The sequence below is a fragment of the Harpia harpyja genome, chromosome 22 (genome assembly GCF_026419915.1).
Source record: "Harpia harpyja isolate bHarHar1 chromosome 22, bHarHar1 primary haplotype, whole genome shotgun sequence".
Lineage (NCBI taxonomy): Eukaryota > Metazoa > Chordata > Aves > Accipitriformes > Accipitridae > Harpia > Harpia harpyja.
Genome location: NC_068961.1, coordinates 21,187,875 through 21,205,489, shown reverse-complemented (window position 1 = coordinate 21,205,489; position 17,615 = coordinate 21,187,875). Strand labels below are relative to the sequence as shown.

Here is a 17,615-nt window from a genome sequence, read left to right as displayed (position 1 = left end):
AACAAGCACACAGCTATTGTACCCACAGGCAGATAGCTATAAACTTGCATCTTGGCTTTTGTTAACAATGCTAACTTTACCTGAATAGCTCATAATAATTATCAGTGTTTAACAGTAAGGAAGTTTACCGCCTCATGTTGGTGACTCCCTCCTCTCATCTGTCTTAAAGAAAATAGAGTGCTTTATGGCTTGTGTTAGATACACAGAGATCTGAAGACGGCAAACTAAAGGGAGAATAAATACATACGCAGACACAGAAAGATTTCGCAGACATCACAGAGAGGAAAAAGATCTAAGCGATAGACCTGGTGAACAGCTAAATTGCAGGACCTTAAGGAGTATTTTAAACATCGGGTGTATTGCCATATTTCACTGAATCACAGAATGGTTGAGGTTAGAAGAGACCTCTTAAGATCACGTAGTCCAACCTCCCCTGCTCAAGCAGGGTCAGCTAGAGCAGGTAATGTTTGATTAGTCTTGGTTATTGTCCAGGTAATTTGCAGGTTACCAATCTCTAGGCTGTAGTGACTCATTTAGCCATCCACATTATCACAGTCTGTATTGAGCACTGTAGTGCTCAATAACGATATTGGTCAGAGTTTGTTTACTTTCATATAACAGATGTTCTTTGCCTCTTGACAAAAAAGCAATAAAAAATATAGGCATTAGCTTGCATAGGAGAGCTAGCGCTGGCTCTTTTCAGAAGCTAGGTAAAAGCCATAAGCTCTCCCAGATGCAGAAGAGGTAAGAAAGTGAAAGTTGAAACATTTTTTCATGGAGAAAGGGAAAGGGGAGGTCAAAAACTCAGGAGCCACATGAATATGAAGTGCATTTGTTGCCATCTCTGTCAAAAATACAGAAGGCTGATGCTCACTGTGGCAGTTGAGGTCATTTCAGGTACCTGGAGGATCCAGGACCTATGAATCTAGGATACAGATGTTCTAGCATTAGTTAGTTTTTTGGAAAGGAGGAGTAGCTTCAAATTTTCTCTTGCTTCCTTTCATCCTTGCCTGTAGCAGACAAGGTAAAGCAGGAGAGGCATCCCAGCAGACATTCAGGGTCATGGTTAACCTGTAAACTGTGCTGTTCTCACCTTTCATCACCAGCAATTCAGATTTCCCTGTCAATAAATGCAGCCTCTCCCATTAGGCTGATGGAAGCATTTCTGCAAATACGTTATCATAAGTTCATGAAGATGGCACTTCATCTGCGGAGCACTGATTTCTTCAACACAACTAATACTGCAAGCACACCATGTTTTAGCCAAGAAGGCACTAATTTAGCAAAGCTTGGAGGCCCTCCAGAATCAGAATCTGAAATACTGAAGATGCTCCCCTCAAGCTGAAGCCTGAAACCAGTCCCCAGTCATGGGACCCAGATGAGTAGTCACAACAAGTTCTTTAGCAATCTCTCTGGTATTTCCATAGAACACGAAGGCTCCTTCTGCTGTTTCTCCTTGTCTGGAAGGCTTCTCTTTTCCTCCACGTTACCTGCATTTACTCTCAGTTAGAGAACAACCTTAATTTTCTCCAAGGCCTGTCAAACTAATGGCATGTCCTTCAAGTAGAAGCCATTTGCCATTACAGTTTAATAGTACCTTCACTCCCCCCGTATCTCCAGAATGAAGAGGAGTAAAGGATCAAACAGAATGGTTTGCTCTGATTCTCATCCCGATCCTCTGCTGAAGCAGCTGTGTAGCCCGCACTGCCTACAATAAATGGTTAAAAAATTTCCAGTAGCTTTTGAAATCAACTTTTGAAATGATAAATCAGCTTTCTCCTTGAACAGCTGTGGAACTGTGCTGCTGATGTTCTCCAGAACATCCTTTCCCATGAGTGATGAAATTTTGGAATCTGCAGAAGATGTGTGGGCACTCTTGGCCCCCATTATTGCTACCTCAAACCAAGTATAACAGAGAAACTAGATCTTTCGTAATGGATCTGGAGAACTATACCTTCCTGTTCAAGTTTATACTCCACTCCTGACCCTCGTCAGGACTGTTATCACAAGGTAAATTCAACAGAGTATTTTTTTCAGGTAGATGATACAGAACTATTTCCTTCAGGATTCAAAGGAAAATATTTTTACTCTCTCTTCCTGATTTCAAGGAAAAAAAAAAAGACTTGTGTGGGATCACAGAGACTTCTCCAAGTAACTGGTTGGCGTAATACTTTCCTCAAATCATCTAGCTTCCCTAGATCCTTCAGCTTGATCTAGTACTGCCAACTTCTAAAAATCTTCTGTGAATCTGTGTGTACAAAAGACAGGAAACTTAATTGTATTATATAAAAGACAACTGCTGACAGTTTTCAGTATTTGTATTTACTACCTGAAGGTGGCAAGACTTCTCATAGATAATTTAGACTATTTGTTGGTTTTGGAGACAAACAACATGAAGCCAGGATCAGTTTAAAGACCGTCAAAGTGATTGCGTTAGAATATTTGTGATGTTAACGAGCCACATCCACTGGAAGGCATTAGGGTTCATTTAGCTTCAGTGTAAGCTGACTCAACAGCAGGCTTCAGCCAAGTCCCGGTTGCTGAAATTTCTAGATCATCCGCATTGATACTAACATCAAGATTAGCAAATCATGTAGAGAAAACAACTGTGCAAACTCCGTTCAGATGATCTCACAGCACCCCACTGCTCTTGAGACCCATCTGTCCAGAAGTGTTAGGAGAAAAAAAGATGTCTATTATTCTGCATCAACAATGATTCTTCATATTGCCGCACACATCTGTCTTAAAGCCCCCCGTCCTTCCTGGCGGTTCAGAGCCAATCATCTGGCCTTGCTGGGAACTCGGAAACCGTCCCAAACTGCAAATTCCCATGACCAGAGTGTGAGGGTGTCTAAGGTCTGCACCAAGTCCCTTGTACATGCTGCTAGAGCGTGTATTCTGGGCTCCCATGTGGAGAGGGTATCTCAGCACACAACTTATTAAAAAAGTCACAGCCTCTGTAAGAGAACTGAATTCTTTCTATGGTTAAAATAGCCAGTAGTAACTTATATTTGCATGATCAAGTCAGTTTTGATAGCTGTTCCCACCACAGAAATAGTTATGCTTTTGTTCAAAAAGAAGAGGAGCACAGAATGGAAAAATTGGCATATGATAGACTGAACTCCTGCAGGGGTTTTAATTTTCACATACTCTTAAACTCATGGAGCCTAATGAGCTTAACATTTTGGCCAGTTGCACAATTTGGAAATTTCAACAGTGAATGGTTTTTGGACAGAAAAAAAATGTTCTCACAAATATGAAAAGTGAACAGATGTTCGTTACTATTGGTGCTTCCAACGCCTACTGACAGAAAACATCTGTGTTGAACTTCCTGAATTTTAGGATCTTGAGAACACTCCCACACACCACCGAAAGCCATTTGAAAGCAATTGGGCTGGCGGATCGGCTTTCGGGTCCATGACTGAATGTTCTAACGCGAGCAGGTGCTGGTTGTTGTCTTGCCTCGAGGAGCCCAGCTAGCCAAGCAGCAACCTTACAGCTATCTGACCCGCTGTGTTATGCAAGTTTTTAGCATTTTGTGTGAACTGTGATTTTAAAAGAGTCATAGAAAGGAGTTGATATAATAGTATGATGGTAAGAAAATGATGGAATGAATGGAAAGAATGAAAAAAAAGATTTTGGTGTAGATACTGGCAGATTAGGCGGATTGTACTGCATTGTATGGTGCCCTGGAAGGTGTCTGGGTTTTTTAATCCTGTCAAAACCCATGTTGAACAAACAGAATTTTCTTCTGGTTTGAAAACATGCTCATTGCGCTAAAAAACGTGTGAGGCATTTGCCATCCCTCAAAATGCTCAGTCAAACATTTAATAGGTACCATGACCAAAGTCTGCCCTTTTACATGAGCATGATACAGCAACTGTCACAGGGTAACTGGGAGCTCCCTGCTTCCTCCTGCTCCACACCCATCGTCTTGATATTTGTCTCGTTGTAAGAGCAAATTTGGCAAGATGATTTTCCTCTCTGGTGAATTTTTGGTTGGCTATCAAACTAACCTTCTCCAATTAATTAAATAGTAATGAATGTTTTGGAAGGGTAAATCAATGTCATTATAGTGTTCTGTAAAACACCATTAGCTCATGATCTCAACTTCAAGGTGATTCAAAGTAACATCTCTAAGTTCTTCTAGTTAACTCTTTCTTGAAGACAGTATTTAATTGGAAGTCGGAGGGGCAATATTTACGTGTTAAGAGAAGTAGGTTTTTTCTGGTTTTGTAGTTGTCTTAGGTTGGTACTCTCAGTTAAACCAACGTGAAGCGAGTAGCTCCGTTAATCACACTTCCACTCTCACGCTAACCCAAAGCATCTGTCTAGGTTGCACAATGTCAGGCCAGCTTCAGCTCTGCTAGGTCTGCAGGTTTCTGAGATCTGAGGATTTCCCCATAATCCCCTTACGTCCTGCCAGAGACCCATACCAGAATTTTAGCAGTGCCCAATGTAGGCGGAAATTTTGTTATGCCCTCAATAAAGATGACAGACACTGAGCTAAGAAGCTATATAGAAGCACTGGTATTTATGTGGCTCCTAGCAGCCTAAAAAAACCATGTATCTGAGTAGCCAAACAGGAAGCAAGGTAGAGGCCAGATGATATACTTGCAGTAAAGGGATATGCTTTTGAGCACACGTTATCATCTGGTCACTTTTTATGCTGAAACATTTCTAACTTCCGAGAAAATCCTACTATTTTGCACCACCAGTAGCAACAGGTCTGGCATATACTGCCTGCCAAGCTTAAGTAAATTTATTGCATTTATATCCAGCTCCTTTTTCATGCAGCATAATTTTCATGCTCAAGTTTATTTGAGTCTTAATCCTAACTGCTAAATCCACAATTACAGGACTTGATCTTTTGGGGTATTGTCTTCTTGCACAGTTTAGAAAGCAGCAATGCGGAGGTCAACATTTGAGCTAGGCACCTAAGCTCCTTTTACAGACAGTTAAGAAAAATGGGCACATTCAGGGCGCATTTGTTTGACCTAGTTTGAATACATGCATTAGGATATACCACGCTATAAGATGTCACCCTCTCCTGATGGGAGCTTTGGATGACTACACTGCATGTAGATAAATGTCTACATCTGTTCAATAAATATAATCCTTAAAAAAAAATTGGCACCTTTCAAGTCATTAACAAGTTCTATCACGTAATTCAGTAGAGCATGCTTTTTAGATAGATGTATTTGCTAATATATGTCTTAATTCTGATCCCAAATTTCCCAATTTGCCTGTGCAGCCATACTTCAGCAGAGATGCTGCTTTGGACTTTCAGAGCTATCCCCTTACTGAGCCTGCAAACAAAACCACCCTTCCCCTCTGCCCACGGCTTCCTTCCCACATCTTCTCCTCCTTCCTCTTCTCCTTCCCTCTACGCAATAACGTGTTGAAGACTTAGCATGGAAATCCTCATGAGGTTTTGTCTAGACTCGCCCTTTCTGATGTTTATCTTTGAGAGACCATTGCCATGGTCCCAGTATCATTCTTTCTACAACAGCTCTGCAAAGCACAGAAAGCATTTCTGACTTATACTCCTATGTATTTTGTGACATGAAGAAACTTCTAACTGGTTCTTTTGAGTGCTTGACCTACATTCCAGTGTCTATTTCTTTTACGCATGTTTTATCTTCTTGGGTGACATAGCAACTTTCTGGAAGATCACAAATGAGATCAAACCGTGGGAACAGAAAACAGTACAAAATTATTTCATTTACTGACTACAGAAAAGGGCTGTGGCTTCTGGTAAAGAGAACCCTTTCATAGTTCTTTTTTTAATGAAGATTTAATGTTTATTCCTTCCTTAATAAAAAAAAAAAATAAAAAAAAAAAAACAAAAAAAAACCCAAAACCAACTTCTGCAAGCTGAATCACTGCTCTGGAATTAATGTTAATGTCATTTGGTCGCCGCTGTCCTGAGAGAAAATGTCGCATGTCCAGACAATGTAGTTGAAAGAGCAGCAAATTGTTACCATGCCACTAGGCTGAACTAGCCTCATTTTTTAGTTATTTTTAACTTAAAGTGAATTTTATATTTTTTTTGTTTACTTTTTGGTATAAATAAAAAAGCTTTTTAACAAATGAGAAGGGAAGTTTTTTCTGAGAAAACGAGCTGGAATGTGAAACTCAGCTAAATAACATTCTCTGAAGTAGCAAAAGATAAATTAAAAATAGAAATAACCATTAGCTATGTACTTTTTTTTTAAAGCCTGCTGACTCTTTCAGTGCTACTCTGTGTTTAAGAATTGAATATCACACAGCTTAAGGCACATGAGAAAGGTTTGCTTCATTTGCTTATCAATACTCAAGTTAGATCACAGAAGTCCATCCCTTCCTAATGCTGGTAACCATGTGGTGGCAGAAGCTAATGCCAGCCCTACAGTAAAATACAGATTCACAACATAAATTGGAGAAGATGCAGGCCTGTGACATTAAATGTAAATTTAGCAATCCACTGGAGAAATAAAGCAATAAGTTTTTCTCATTCCTCTTAGAAGACCAAGTCCTTCTACTACATGAAATACAGGGTGATCAACGAAACACGGGCACTTCAGGAACCCGTGCTGCTCAGTCGCATGATGAATTTCATCCCATTTCATTTGCACTTTCCCAGCTATCTCGCTGCCAGACATTTTGCAGGAAACTACCTGCTTTTGTTGCCTTAGACCTCGCACAAAGACGCTTTGACCCTACCTGAACTCTTCTCAAATTTCTGGAAGTTTATACCACGCTCTGGAAGTGTGCACCTGCGGCGGTCGGGGCTGCGCGCGGCAGCAATGGCTGGTGCCATCTAGTGAGGAGCTCCTGAATGCTCCCTGCAAATGGACACTGGTCATCTGTCTTTTAGAAAATAGTCATTATTACAGGCCTGAAGACACAGAAATAAAGTGACATGCTAATATGTTTAACAACCAAGCCTGCACAAACTTCAGGATTTTTTTTCCCAGATAATCTTTCTTTCCAGTGGCTAGCATTAGCTATGTTTTGCCCTATGTATTTATGTTTTCTACCATTCCACAGATTCTTTTGACCTACTTTTGCCAGGTGGAATTGCAAAAATGCTTAAATCTTGCTAAAACAAAACTCTGAGTTGCTGAGGTGGGTGGAACCATTCAAACTACATTATCAGTGTACAGCATAATGATGTATGGTGTAGAAATGTACCCCTGTCTTCTGCATCGTGGTAGATGTTGTGCTCATCGGTGGCTGAAGTTGTACCCAGCAAAGCTTTGAAAGTGAGGTGTTTTAAACTTGGTTTATTCCAGCAACCGCTGAGAAGTGTGGGTAAACAAAAATTTCATCTTAGTATTGCTGGCAGGAAAGGAAGACTATGCATGTATCCCTGCCATGGAGACATTATGCAAAAATAACCAGTTAAGACCCATAGGGTCTTAAACTTGTTTTGGAATTGGTTCTGTAAATAGTCAGAGGGCGTTGTGCGACGAGCTCTCTGGAGACCTGTCCGTACTGGGCAGCCGGGGGCTGCCAGCAGCAGTGGCTGACTGGAAATGAGCTGGTGGAGCTGCGGCAGCAGGATGCTCCGCGCGGGCTGCTTTTCTCTGCCTCTCAGCCCAGAGTGAAGTATTTCTGGCACAGTGTGCACCGCGTGGCGCTGAAACCCCAAACCTTTCCCTTACATATTCCCCTCTAATATGTTCAATCCATAAACTCCTGGATTTACGCCCCAGGAGAAACGCCAGGTGATATGCCCATCCCTGTCTGACTCAGTGTGCCACAACAGGGTTCTTGAGGTTGTTCCTTGTAGTTTATATTTTTGGGGGTGGGGGGAGCATTAAGGTCATACATTTTTTTAGTTGGGCTCAACGATTGCTTTACTATGCCTACCTCCAGGAAAGATGCCTCAGAGAATCACAAATCCCCTGCGTTTACACCCCGTTCTCCACATTTTGCCAGCATTGCGTTTAAAAACTTTTCCGTTTCTTTCCTCTGTGCCTGCAGGGATGCCTTTTCCTGGCTTAGCACTTTCAACCAGCTCAGAAGTTGCTCGTTTTCCCTATAACCGATTTTATTCCCTGGTGAGTTGCTCTCTGTTCCGCTTGCTAGTCTCGCTGCAGTGGGACTGCGTCGAGGTCCTTGCTGTCACGTCCTTTCCCCATCTGCTCTTGCGGAGACCGTTCCAGGCTGAGCCCTCCTGCAGAAAGTCCCAGCTCCCACTCGCCTGTCACGGTCAGATCGCCCTTCCCGCAGGAAGTGAACTTGTCCTTTCACCAGTGACCTTTTTAAAATGTCAGGGAATTAACCTCCTTTCCTCTTGTCCACTATGAAATAAATGATGGCCTATAAGGATCGTTTTCCTGGGGGGAATACTGAATCATCACATTCCGTATACCAGAAGCAGTTGCAAAATGGACGTCTGTAATGAAATGTGGGGAAATGGGCTCAGTGACAGTGAAGCTCTGCAGTAATTCTGATTCTGTCTCCTCATTATTGCAAATCAACTGTTTTCTTCTTTCCTCTTACCTCCGCGTTGGTAGGTGGATTTCTCAGCAATTCGTGATGATGTTCTTGTATTTTAAAACCATTGGAGCGGGTACTGTCATTTATTGTATCTTTATTTGTATAGCACCTCAAACAATTGGTTGCTCTCAAAATTAGCGCACCCTCCTCTACCAGTTTTGTTTCCACACTGTAAATTTAGCAGTAAATTAGAAGGAAGAAAGTATTGCAACATGACCTCTTTCATTTGACTGATCCTAAAAGAACTGGAAATTAAAGTTCAAGCTGCAAAACATGAACATTCAGTACAGATCTAAAAGTCTGTTCATGAACTTCTTATGTCCACAGGGACTTAATTGCAAAATGGAGTTATTAAATTCAATCACAACCCCGACAGCGTTTTCCTTCATGCACGTCACTGGACAAGCGACAATGTATATACAACATTGCAAATATTTTCTGGGAAGATTTCCTCCAGGCTTCCTAAATTTCTGACCTTTGCTCCTCTCTGTAAATAGCTTTTGCACATGGCTGGGCCAGCCACAGGGATTGTGCGAGACCTCTTCCAGTCAGCTGAAGTTGCAGGAAGAGCGAAGCAGGGACTGCCTATTTAGGAGCGTATCCTGACATTGGGAGCTTCGTCATTCATCTGAACAGTCGTGGAAGTCTTGTATAAGAACAAAGAAAAAAAATCTTGTTAATCTTCAAGTTATTCCATCAGCCCACTTTTTCCTTTTCTTTTCGCGTGCCTCATCCGAGGCACTGGCCACAGCATGCCACACATGCTTAGGTAAACCTCTTAGCACTGGCCTGTAAATCCAGCGGTGGGTGATGTGGGGTAATGGTGCCATGCGCTGGATTCAGGAAGAGTTCCAGTTCACCCCAGCAAAATGGGAGGCCTTCTGCCGGAGAGCACCATGGGCCAGAGCACGTTTTTGCATTGCTGTTATCATTTAAGGAAAGGGAGCACCACGGAAAGTACTTTGTGAGTTGTCTAAAATATGACAGATAGGGATAGCATGTTTCCCTAGGCTTGACTTTTTTTTTTTTTTTCTTTTTTTTTTTTGACATGGAAATTTAATCCAGGCACAATTTCACAGCTTTGGAGAATTTTCTAGGATTTCTGACCCTCCAGGAGCACAAGCAGAGCGGTACCATGTGTGGCATGTTTCACACAGGGGAATTCAGGACTCTAATAATTGAGTCATGCTTTATTTGACTAAACCTTTCAAATTGATTGTCTTTGCTTAAATCTCCTCAATGACCTTTGCAAAAGAGAGAATGTTCTTAGGTCATTTGCTAATGAAAAAGGGACATACTTGTTCAACAAAAGATCTAACATAAAGAAAGCGGAGTAAAAGCTGACAACTCTGAGTTAACGAAGGTTAACGAAGTTAATTCAGTTAACAAGCCAGGGTGCTAATTGGCTGAAGAATTACATAAACATTGTCATGATATTAAGTACTTCCCCAGCTCTGACTCTAGCCTCATGCTAAACTGGTCTCAGAAGGATCAATTCTCTTGCCTTTCCTGCAAATAATATTAAATAACCCCTATTCCTCAACAAACAAATGGTCAAGTAATTACCAGGAAAGCACAGGGAAGGGGTGCTGGCATTGCCCAGCTCTCTTCCTTGTTTTCTGTTCCTTGTTTACTTCTTCCTCCACACCAGATAGGAAAATGGGACTGGAAGTGGGGGGGGGGTATTTGGTGTAGGAACTGGAGAGGTAACCATGTTCCGTGTAATGGCACCTTTGGAGCATTGCAGCTCTGCATGGCCCCCGCAGAAAGCCAGGCATGGATTTGAGAATTCTGAACATAACCAGCATTTTATCAGAAGTTACAATTAGATGTTTTACACGCGTTCTGCCTGCAGCCTGCTGCCCACAAAAGGGGTGTAGATGGGCACTAAAGAGATCGTTTGCTTATCTCAGGTGGGTGAGTAGCTTTTGGAATTTATTTGACTTCTTTTGGCTTTCAGGTACTTAAAAAATGGAGCAGCATTTTCAGTGTACAGAATCCATGTTTTCCTTTTGTTGTGGAAGTAACTGAAACATTTGTTTTCAGAAGCTCTCAAAATTAAATTGAAACTGGAGCCGACTCAGATCTCTACAACTGAATTTGAATAATTTTTCTGTGTTCTTTGCAGGTGTATGAGATACATTTTCATCCTTTTTAAAGGTTCATTTCCAGATCTGGGTGTATGGGGAAGAACAAACTACCTTAATTATTTAATTAAGTTTTAAGGCTTTATAGTAAGATAGAAATATTTTATATGGATATTTGCATAAGAATTAATACTGCTGTACAAAAAAATAAAGAACACAGACTGTGCATTTTTTTTAAATGAATGAAATATCTATTATTTCTCTAAAAAGGCAGTTTCATGGTATATGCTCATATGTACTGTCTCTTAATTCATTTATACTAAAATTTTGAGCCATAGTAGGTAAGAAGAGTTGAGAAAAAGTGACATCGAAAAAGACTTCTTTTTCCTGATCTTGGAGCTCACGCTGATGAATATTGGTTCAGATGTAAATCATTATTCTAGTGCTTCTAATCAGCATCTTTCCATTTTAGTCAGGTAGCTAAGACAAGTATGTCTGCTGTGAATCTGTTTGGACAAGGATCTGCAGCTCCATAAGATAACTTTTAGAGATTAACTGATTTTTTTAAAAACTGAAAACTACTGATGTGGAGAAAGATACATCTGTAATAGCCAGCTGTGGCTGGCATAAGGAAATGAGCAGCCTCTTGTTCAGATGCATATGCTGCCTGCCAACACAAATCATACTATAATTTATATGTATTCATATAACCTTTGTTACTTCTCAGTTTGTTAACTTGAAAACATGTTGGCCTCCTAGCACCTAATAACCCACATGAGCAGGCTTGGTTTAGAAGTAGGGATGCTATATGAAGTTGAGCTTGGTTGTAAGCAGAGGAGAGATTCTCTTTCATGCTGACAGCTCAAGCACTTAAATCCATGGTGTCCTTTGGCAATGCTCCTAAACCATCAGTTTTGTCAAATTAATCATAACAGTATAGCAAAAGATCCATACTGTAAGAGATCCATCCTGATGGATTGTCCTGAGGAACTCCATGTAATTCATTCTTCATACTGGCTCATTCCTAGTCTTCTTCCAAGAAAAAAAATTGCACAGAGTTTTGTACTTTGTTTGGCTATGTCAGCTTCTCAGTGTGGACTCATTTGATATAATACAATAAGATTTAAAATACAAAAACCTACTCCAACTGTTGTGACAGCCATTTTCCCGGAAAACAGTGTGAAAAATTGGTTTGGTTTTTTTTTTTTTTTTTTAAACTAGAAGTAGTCTGTGTTTCAGTCATAGTGTTTGTTTCCAGGTTTGCAATACGAAGGCAACTGTAGCATAGATAATTGTTAATTATAGATAGATTTTAACAGTGAAGTTTTGAAGTGTGTCACAAATAGGCCTATCCTTAAATATGAGAATAAAATAAATTTTGCCTAATATCAATAAGGCATTGTTCAGTATCTTTACTACAATTTCCTGAACACAAGGAAATTAGGATATCTTCGGGTTCATTTCTTCAAGTCCCTACACTGCCCTCCTTCACTCGTCCCACCTTAATGGCATTAAATGAAGTTGAACTATTGTCCTTCTTGGACAGGGATTGCATTCATCTTCCAGCTCTTTCTTTCCAGGCATGGGTGAGACTGTAAGTATTTTATACTGAAACAAGGTGTTATTTTTTTATCAGCTCCTGTGTGTAAATATGTATCTGTTTGTTCATGTTTTGCTGTAATTCTTGCTTTGTGAAATGTTGATGCTGTTGCAGACTGGTCTGTGAAAAATCTAATTGCATTTTTAAAATACTTTCATTAGAATCGGCTTAATTAGAACATCTTGGTAAATGGTGCTTTGCACCATTGAAGCATATTTCTCCAGAAAAGATTGCGGCGATTTACTTAGTGTCGTTAGTGCACTGAGTACTGTAGAGCATGCAAAACACATGTGCCTTTGGTGACACTACGTCTGGAATGGCTTTCAAAATGGCTTTGGTTCACAGATCTCAGACATACTGTCACAACCCATTACTTAAACCACCATTGTGTCATTTCAAAATGATTTTTTCCCCTGTTGAGCCTTGTGATGTTGGCAGTCAACAGGGGATTATTTTTAAACAACGTTTGAAGTGGCCTGAAGAGCCAAACCAGCGCTGGAAGGGAGAATGACAAGGGAGCCCTGCGTGCAACTCTCCAACCTGTGTGGACACGTGCGCGTCTAATCGTTTTCAGGCTCCACTGCTAAATAGAAATATCATCCCCAAAGAGGCAGAAATTCCTGCCATTAAATATCAGACTCCATTTGTAAGAAATACAGCCACTAAGCAGATTTCACAGTTAAGCATATTTTACTTGGTTGGAGTGTAATAGGTTATGTTGTAGGTCAGTGAGAATCACTCTTGAGAAGTCTTATTCCAAAGAAAACACTTTTCTCATAGAGTATCCGTGAATATTCAAGTAGTGAATATTGATTTGCCTGTTAATTTCCATGTATTGATTTTGTCATGCACAATGTGGTCACTGTTGCTGGAGTTTCTCTGCGTGGTGTTTCCAGATGACGTTCATCAAAGAGTCTGGCCTACTGAAACGGAGACAGATTCTGTGTTTATTTTCTCTTCAAGAGATCGACTCCATTGCAGCAGTGATAACTAATCCAGCTTCACACATCACAACTGTTCCTAAATAAATGCTTTTTTATTATTTTTATCAGGGCCAGCCAGGACTTCTTGGATCACAGGGGTTCACCGGACCACCAGGATTGATGGGGATCCCAGGAGTGCAAGGTCCCAAAGGTCACAAAGGTGAAAGAGGATATCCAGGAATAAGTGGACCCAAAGGAGAAATGGTAACTTTGGAATATCAGATGTTTTAGTTAATAAGCGAAATACCAGGCAGAACATCGTTTTAATTCTGCTGTTTCACTCGCTCTAGGGGCAAAGAGGAGTCACTGGATTCCCCGGGGCAGATGGCATTCCTGTAAGTAGCTGGTTACCTCATCTTTAAGAAATCACCAACTGCAAATATTGCAGGCTAGTTTAAAGCCTTTGTACTTTAATTAAAATCTCTGGGCTAAATTCTGCATCGGCCACGTACGCGCTTTTCAGCTAAGGGCATTTGTCGAAGTGAGTGGAACTGCAGATACACAAGAGAGCAGAATCTGTGCTCCCTCTCATTCCCTTGGATAATTAAGGTCCATTTGCTTTGTCCTATGGAGAAATCCCCTTGTAAAGGGGATGAGAAAGGATGGAAATTTCCTGTGTCCCTGGAGGTTACCCAGCTAAGTATGTTCTTTTGTAGGAAAGAGCTGTGAGATAAGTACTTCACATCTCTTTTAAGCTTGTAAGCAAAGGACACCAGTGGGTCATTCCTTAATTATTTCAGAGTAGCAAAGCACATAGAAAGACCAATGATTTTAAGAGTACTAACCATTGTTATTTGCTTTATAGCTCATATGGCATGCTTGAGATAGTCTTAAAAAACTGACTGAACACCAAACAGTGTCAAACTTTGAACAAATTGACCAGGTCCATGAAACTGAAACATTCAAAGAGGAAAACTGGGTAAAGTTCACAGCACAATATTTTCCCAGCTTACACTTCTTTACATCTTGTGTCATAAAATAACAAAGAAATCTGAGTCACTGGAATCCCTGGACAGAGTTCCCAGGCTTGGGTTTCCTTTGTAGTGCTCCCTGACACCGGGGCCCCGCTCTGCAGCCCACGCATCCACATCCACTCTGCCTTCACCCTTTTTTGTTTCCAGAAGAGCTCCCTATCGAGTTTCAGGGCTTTCTCTCTCACAATCTTCCTCCTCTCCCTCTTTCTCACTCTTAAAGGAAAAGCAGAAGACCTTCTTTCCCATTCCTATTAACACTCCTGAAGCCAAGGATCTTGCTCATCTCACCACGTCATACTGAGTTTTTTCTAAGCACTCTGACGTCCTGGGAAGGAGAGTAAATCGCTCCCCTGTGAAGCCCCGTGTCGCTATAGCCGGACCGCTTCTGTTCCCTGAGCAAGTTTTTTTTCTTAGCCCTGCCTTCCCGACCTCTGCAGCTTGTGTCGTGAGGGATGAATACCTTCAGACAGTACTTGAACCCGCATGCTCATTGTGTCCTGTCCTCAAGCTCCCTTGCCCTTCCCACTTGCTTACATTCTCCGACCAGTTTTCTCAGGCCGAGACTTAACACGGGCTGTCCGAAGGCAGATGGACGGGCACGTGTACGAACTGTAATGGCACAGTGCTAGGATGTGGGGCTGGAGGCCAAGAGGGGGTGGTGGCAAGCCTGAATCTCTTCTGGGGTGAGGAATGCCGGTACTTGATGGAGCTAGGTAAGGACACGGACAGATTTCTTTTTCTTTCTAAGCAAGGGAGCAGAAGCAAGGAGAAAACTCTTGCTCTAGATAGAGGAGAAGGAAGAAATGTCTTATGTTCGTTTCTGGGGGGGTTGACTGAGTCCCCTGGCAGAAAGAGCTGCTCAAGGGCAGATTTGCTTCTCACCAGCCTCAGTGCAAACCAGAAGCAACAGCAGTTAAGGTGAATGTAGGTACAGCAATGGAAATCCAGTTTGAGGCAGGAGTAACTTCAGAGGCTCCGTGTGGAGCCGCTGGCTCCCTCGCTTTGAGCCCTGCTGTTTTCTTCCATACTTACAGCCTCATCACAACACTCAGCCTAGCTCCAAAAGCATCTCTGACTTTTTCCCTGGCTTGGAAGCTGTTCAAAGCCAGCAAGGAACCTTTCTTCCCACTCTTCCAGTGTGAAGCACTGACATGCTTAACAGTCCCAGTTCTTGGTGGCTCCCTGCACAGCAGCCTCATCTGGCTTAGTTCTCTGCTTAACAGAGCCTGCATTGAACATAGCTTTCCTACCCTTTCTGAAAGGTCCTTCACTACTCATTTTTTCATGCTGTCTGGGGCATCTGGTTCAAGCTGCAGCTATATTAAAAAAAGGCACTGTCTGTTTCTGTCTTTGAAAATCATAGTTTCCCATGGATCCAAGCCTTGAGCTTAATGTGAGAACGTCTAAATACTGTGTGACTACAGGAAAAGGAAAACTAGAAACAGATGGGTAGATAAACATTTTTTTTTTTCCTCAACAGGGTCATCCAGGGCAGCCAGGATCAAGGGGGAAACCAGGTCATGATGGCTGTAACGGGACAGTAGGTGACCCTGGTGACTCGGGAAGTCCTGGATTCTCTGGTTTCCCCGGTACCATTGTAAGTAGCTGGCAGTGAGTGAGTACCTGAAGCTAAGACCATTACTGAAGTGAGTTTCATTCGCGTGTGTGTGTTGGAAACAAATGGGACATCTCTTAATGGAGCTCCCTTTTGGCCTAGCAGAGCCGCCATGCGGACTTACCGTGGACACGCTGCACTGTGCTTAGTTATTAAATTGCAGCCAGGGCTGGGAGGTCTGCCCAGAGCTATACCTGTCACATAGGTCTTGCGGAGAGATTACTTCAGGAAAACCTGTACAGCTTTATCCAACAGTGATAAAATAATATTAAACTCACAATTCCTGATGAAAGTAACCTTTTCCTTCCCTGCCCTGTGGCCAAAGTACTGGCTTTCCATGGTGCGATACGTAGGATCACGCTGAGGTGAGCTGTGGGGCTCCTGGGTTTACTAGGGCTCGCGTCAGCCCTGGGGAGCTGCCCACTAACACCACTCCCAGGTAATGGGGGGTTCTTCCCCCAGAATCGGAAATTCATTTTATGTACTGTCAGGGTTTACACTCTGTTCTTAAACCATGAATTTCCAAAGTTAGGCATAGGCTCTGCCTCTAAATGGCGGTACTCAAGAAAACCCAAACAAATATTTTTTGTTACTCTTAGCTGTTTATGTGTTAACATATATGACACAAAAGCTTACTTCTGCTATTTTTTTGGTCCCTTCCAGGGAGTCCAAGGGCCAAAGGGCCAGAAGGGGGAACCCTATGTACTGCCGCCAGACATCGCAAGCCGGTACAGGGTACGTCTGTAACTCCTGTGAGTTATTCACGCTCCGTACACTTTTACAAGCAGATGATGGAGAGTTAATTTTTCTTACGCTCTGATGGACACATCCCAAGAGGCCCACTTCGATTCTGTGTAGGCTTTGCAAGGCGGCTTCTGCTTTCTCTGGTTACAGCAAAGTCTATCTGATATCCAGGGGAAAAAAATCTCCACTCAGTTATTTACAAGGAATTCCAGCCCACAGGTGGATTGCAGAGGCACTGGAGATGTTATAGCTCAAGTATTACCCTCTTTATTCAATGACTACCTTCGTATCATGCATGACAAAATCATTCCTTTGCCATAGTTTTGGCCATTGAACGATTCTATTTAATATTAGCATCCTTTCTGTATAATTTTCATGCAGGAGTTTGGTTGACTTGGGATAAAATATGCTTCAATATATTATTTAGTTATTTAGTAAACCCCAAGTATTCCTATGGGTGCTTTTACTCTATCTAATCCTTAAAACTTGTTTTGTAATCACTTGTAGCTTTTTCTCATATATATAGTCTTGTATAATTTAAAGGTATCAGATAAAGGGTTACATATGCTGTTAGAGTATAAATTGTGACAAATTTATGTACAAAGCTACATCTGAACTGTACTCAGCACAGAAAGGATCTGCTGGCATCGTTTATGTATATTTTGTGCCAGTGATGAGTGCCAAATTTTTCTGTTGACATATTCGTAAGTTGCCTGTATTTTTTAATGGAATCTTCTTTTCCTTTCAGAAACTCTTTAAATCTGCACTTGTTAGTAATTAGGAATGATTAAGTACTGATTAAGAATTGCTCAAGTATATTGTGGCCAAGAATGGATACTGACACCTGTATTCATTTCAGAAAGTACTTGGTTCTACAAATTATTCTGTTAACTAAACTCAAATTAACTATTTAGTTAGGATGCTACTCAAAATGATGGAAGGTGTCTGGACTGAATACCCACATTATTTATGGGTAGTAGAAGGTCTTTGCGCTAGAACATTTTTGGATCCCATTTCCAAAAACATTTCAACATGTACTGCAGTTAAAATATGTGGTCACTGAAAACAGTATGTTCCAAATGCTTTTAGTGACTCAGAAGAGAATCAAAATGATTCGGTAAT

General features: G+C 41.5%; 1 protein-coding gene across 2 annotated transcripts in view; it reads left to right on the top strand.

Annotated features, from left to right (window-relative positions):
* Positions 1-17,615, top strand: part of COL4A2 (collagen type IV alpha 2 chain) — a 145,295-nt gene that overhangs the window by 78,621 nt on the left and 49,059 nt on the right. For both annotated transcript variants that reach the window (XM_052773592.1, XM_052773593.1), the window contains exons 5-8: positions 13,230-13,364; positions 13,451-13,495; positions 15,615-15,731; positions 16,413-16,484. In XM_052773592.1, the coding sequence (XP_052629552.1) occupies positions 13,230-13,364; positions 13,451-13,495; positions 15,615-15,731; positions 16,413-16,484 (369 nt within the window). The remainder of the gene's footprint in view (positions 1-13,229; positions 13,365-13,450; positions 13,496-15,614; positions 15,732-16,412; positions 16,485-17,615) is intronic.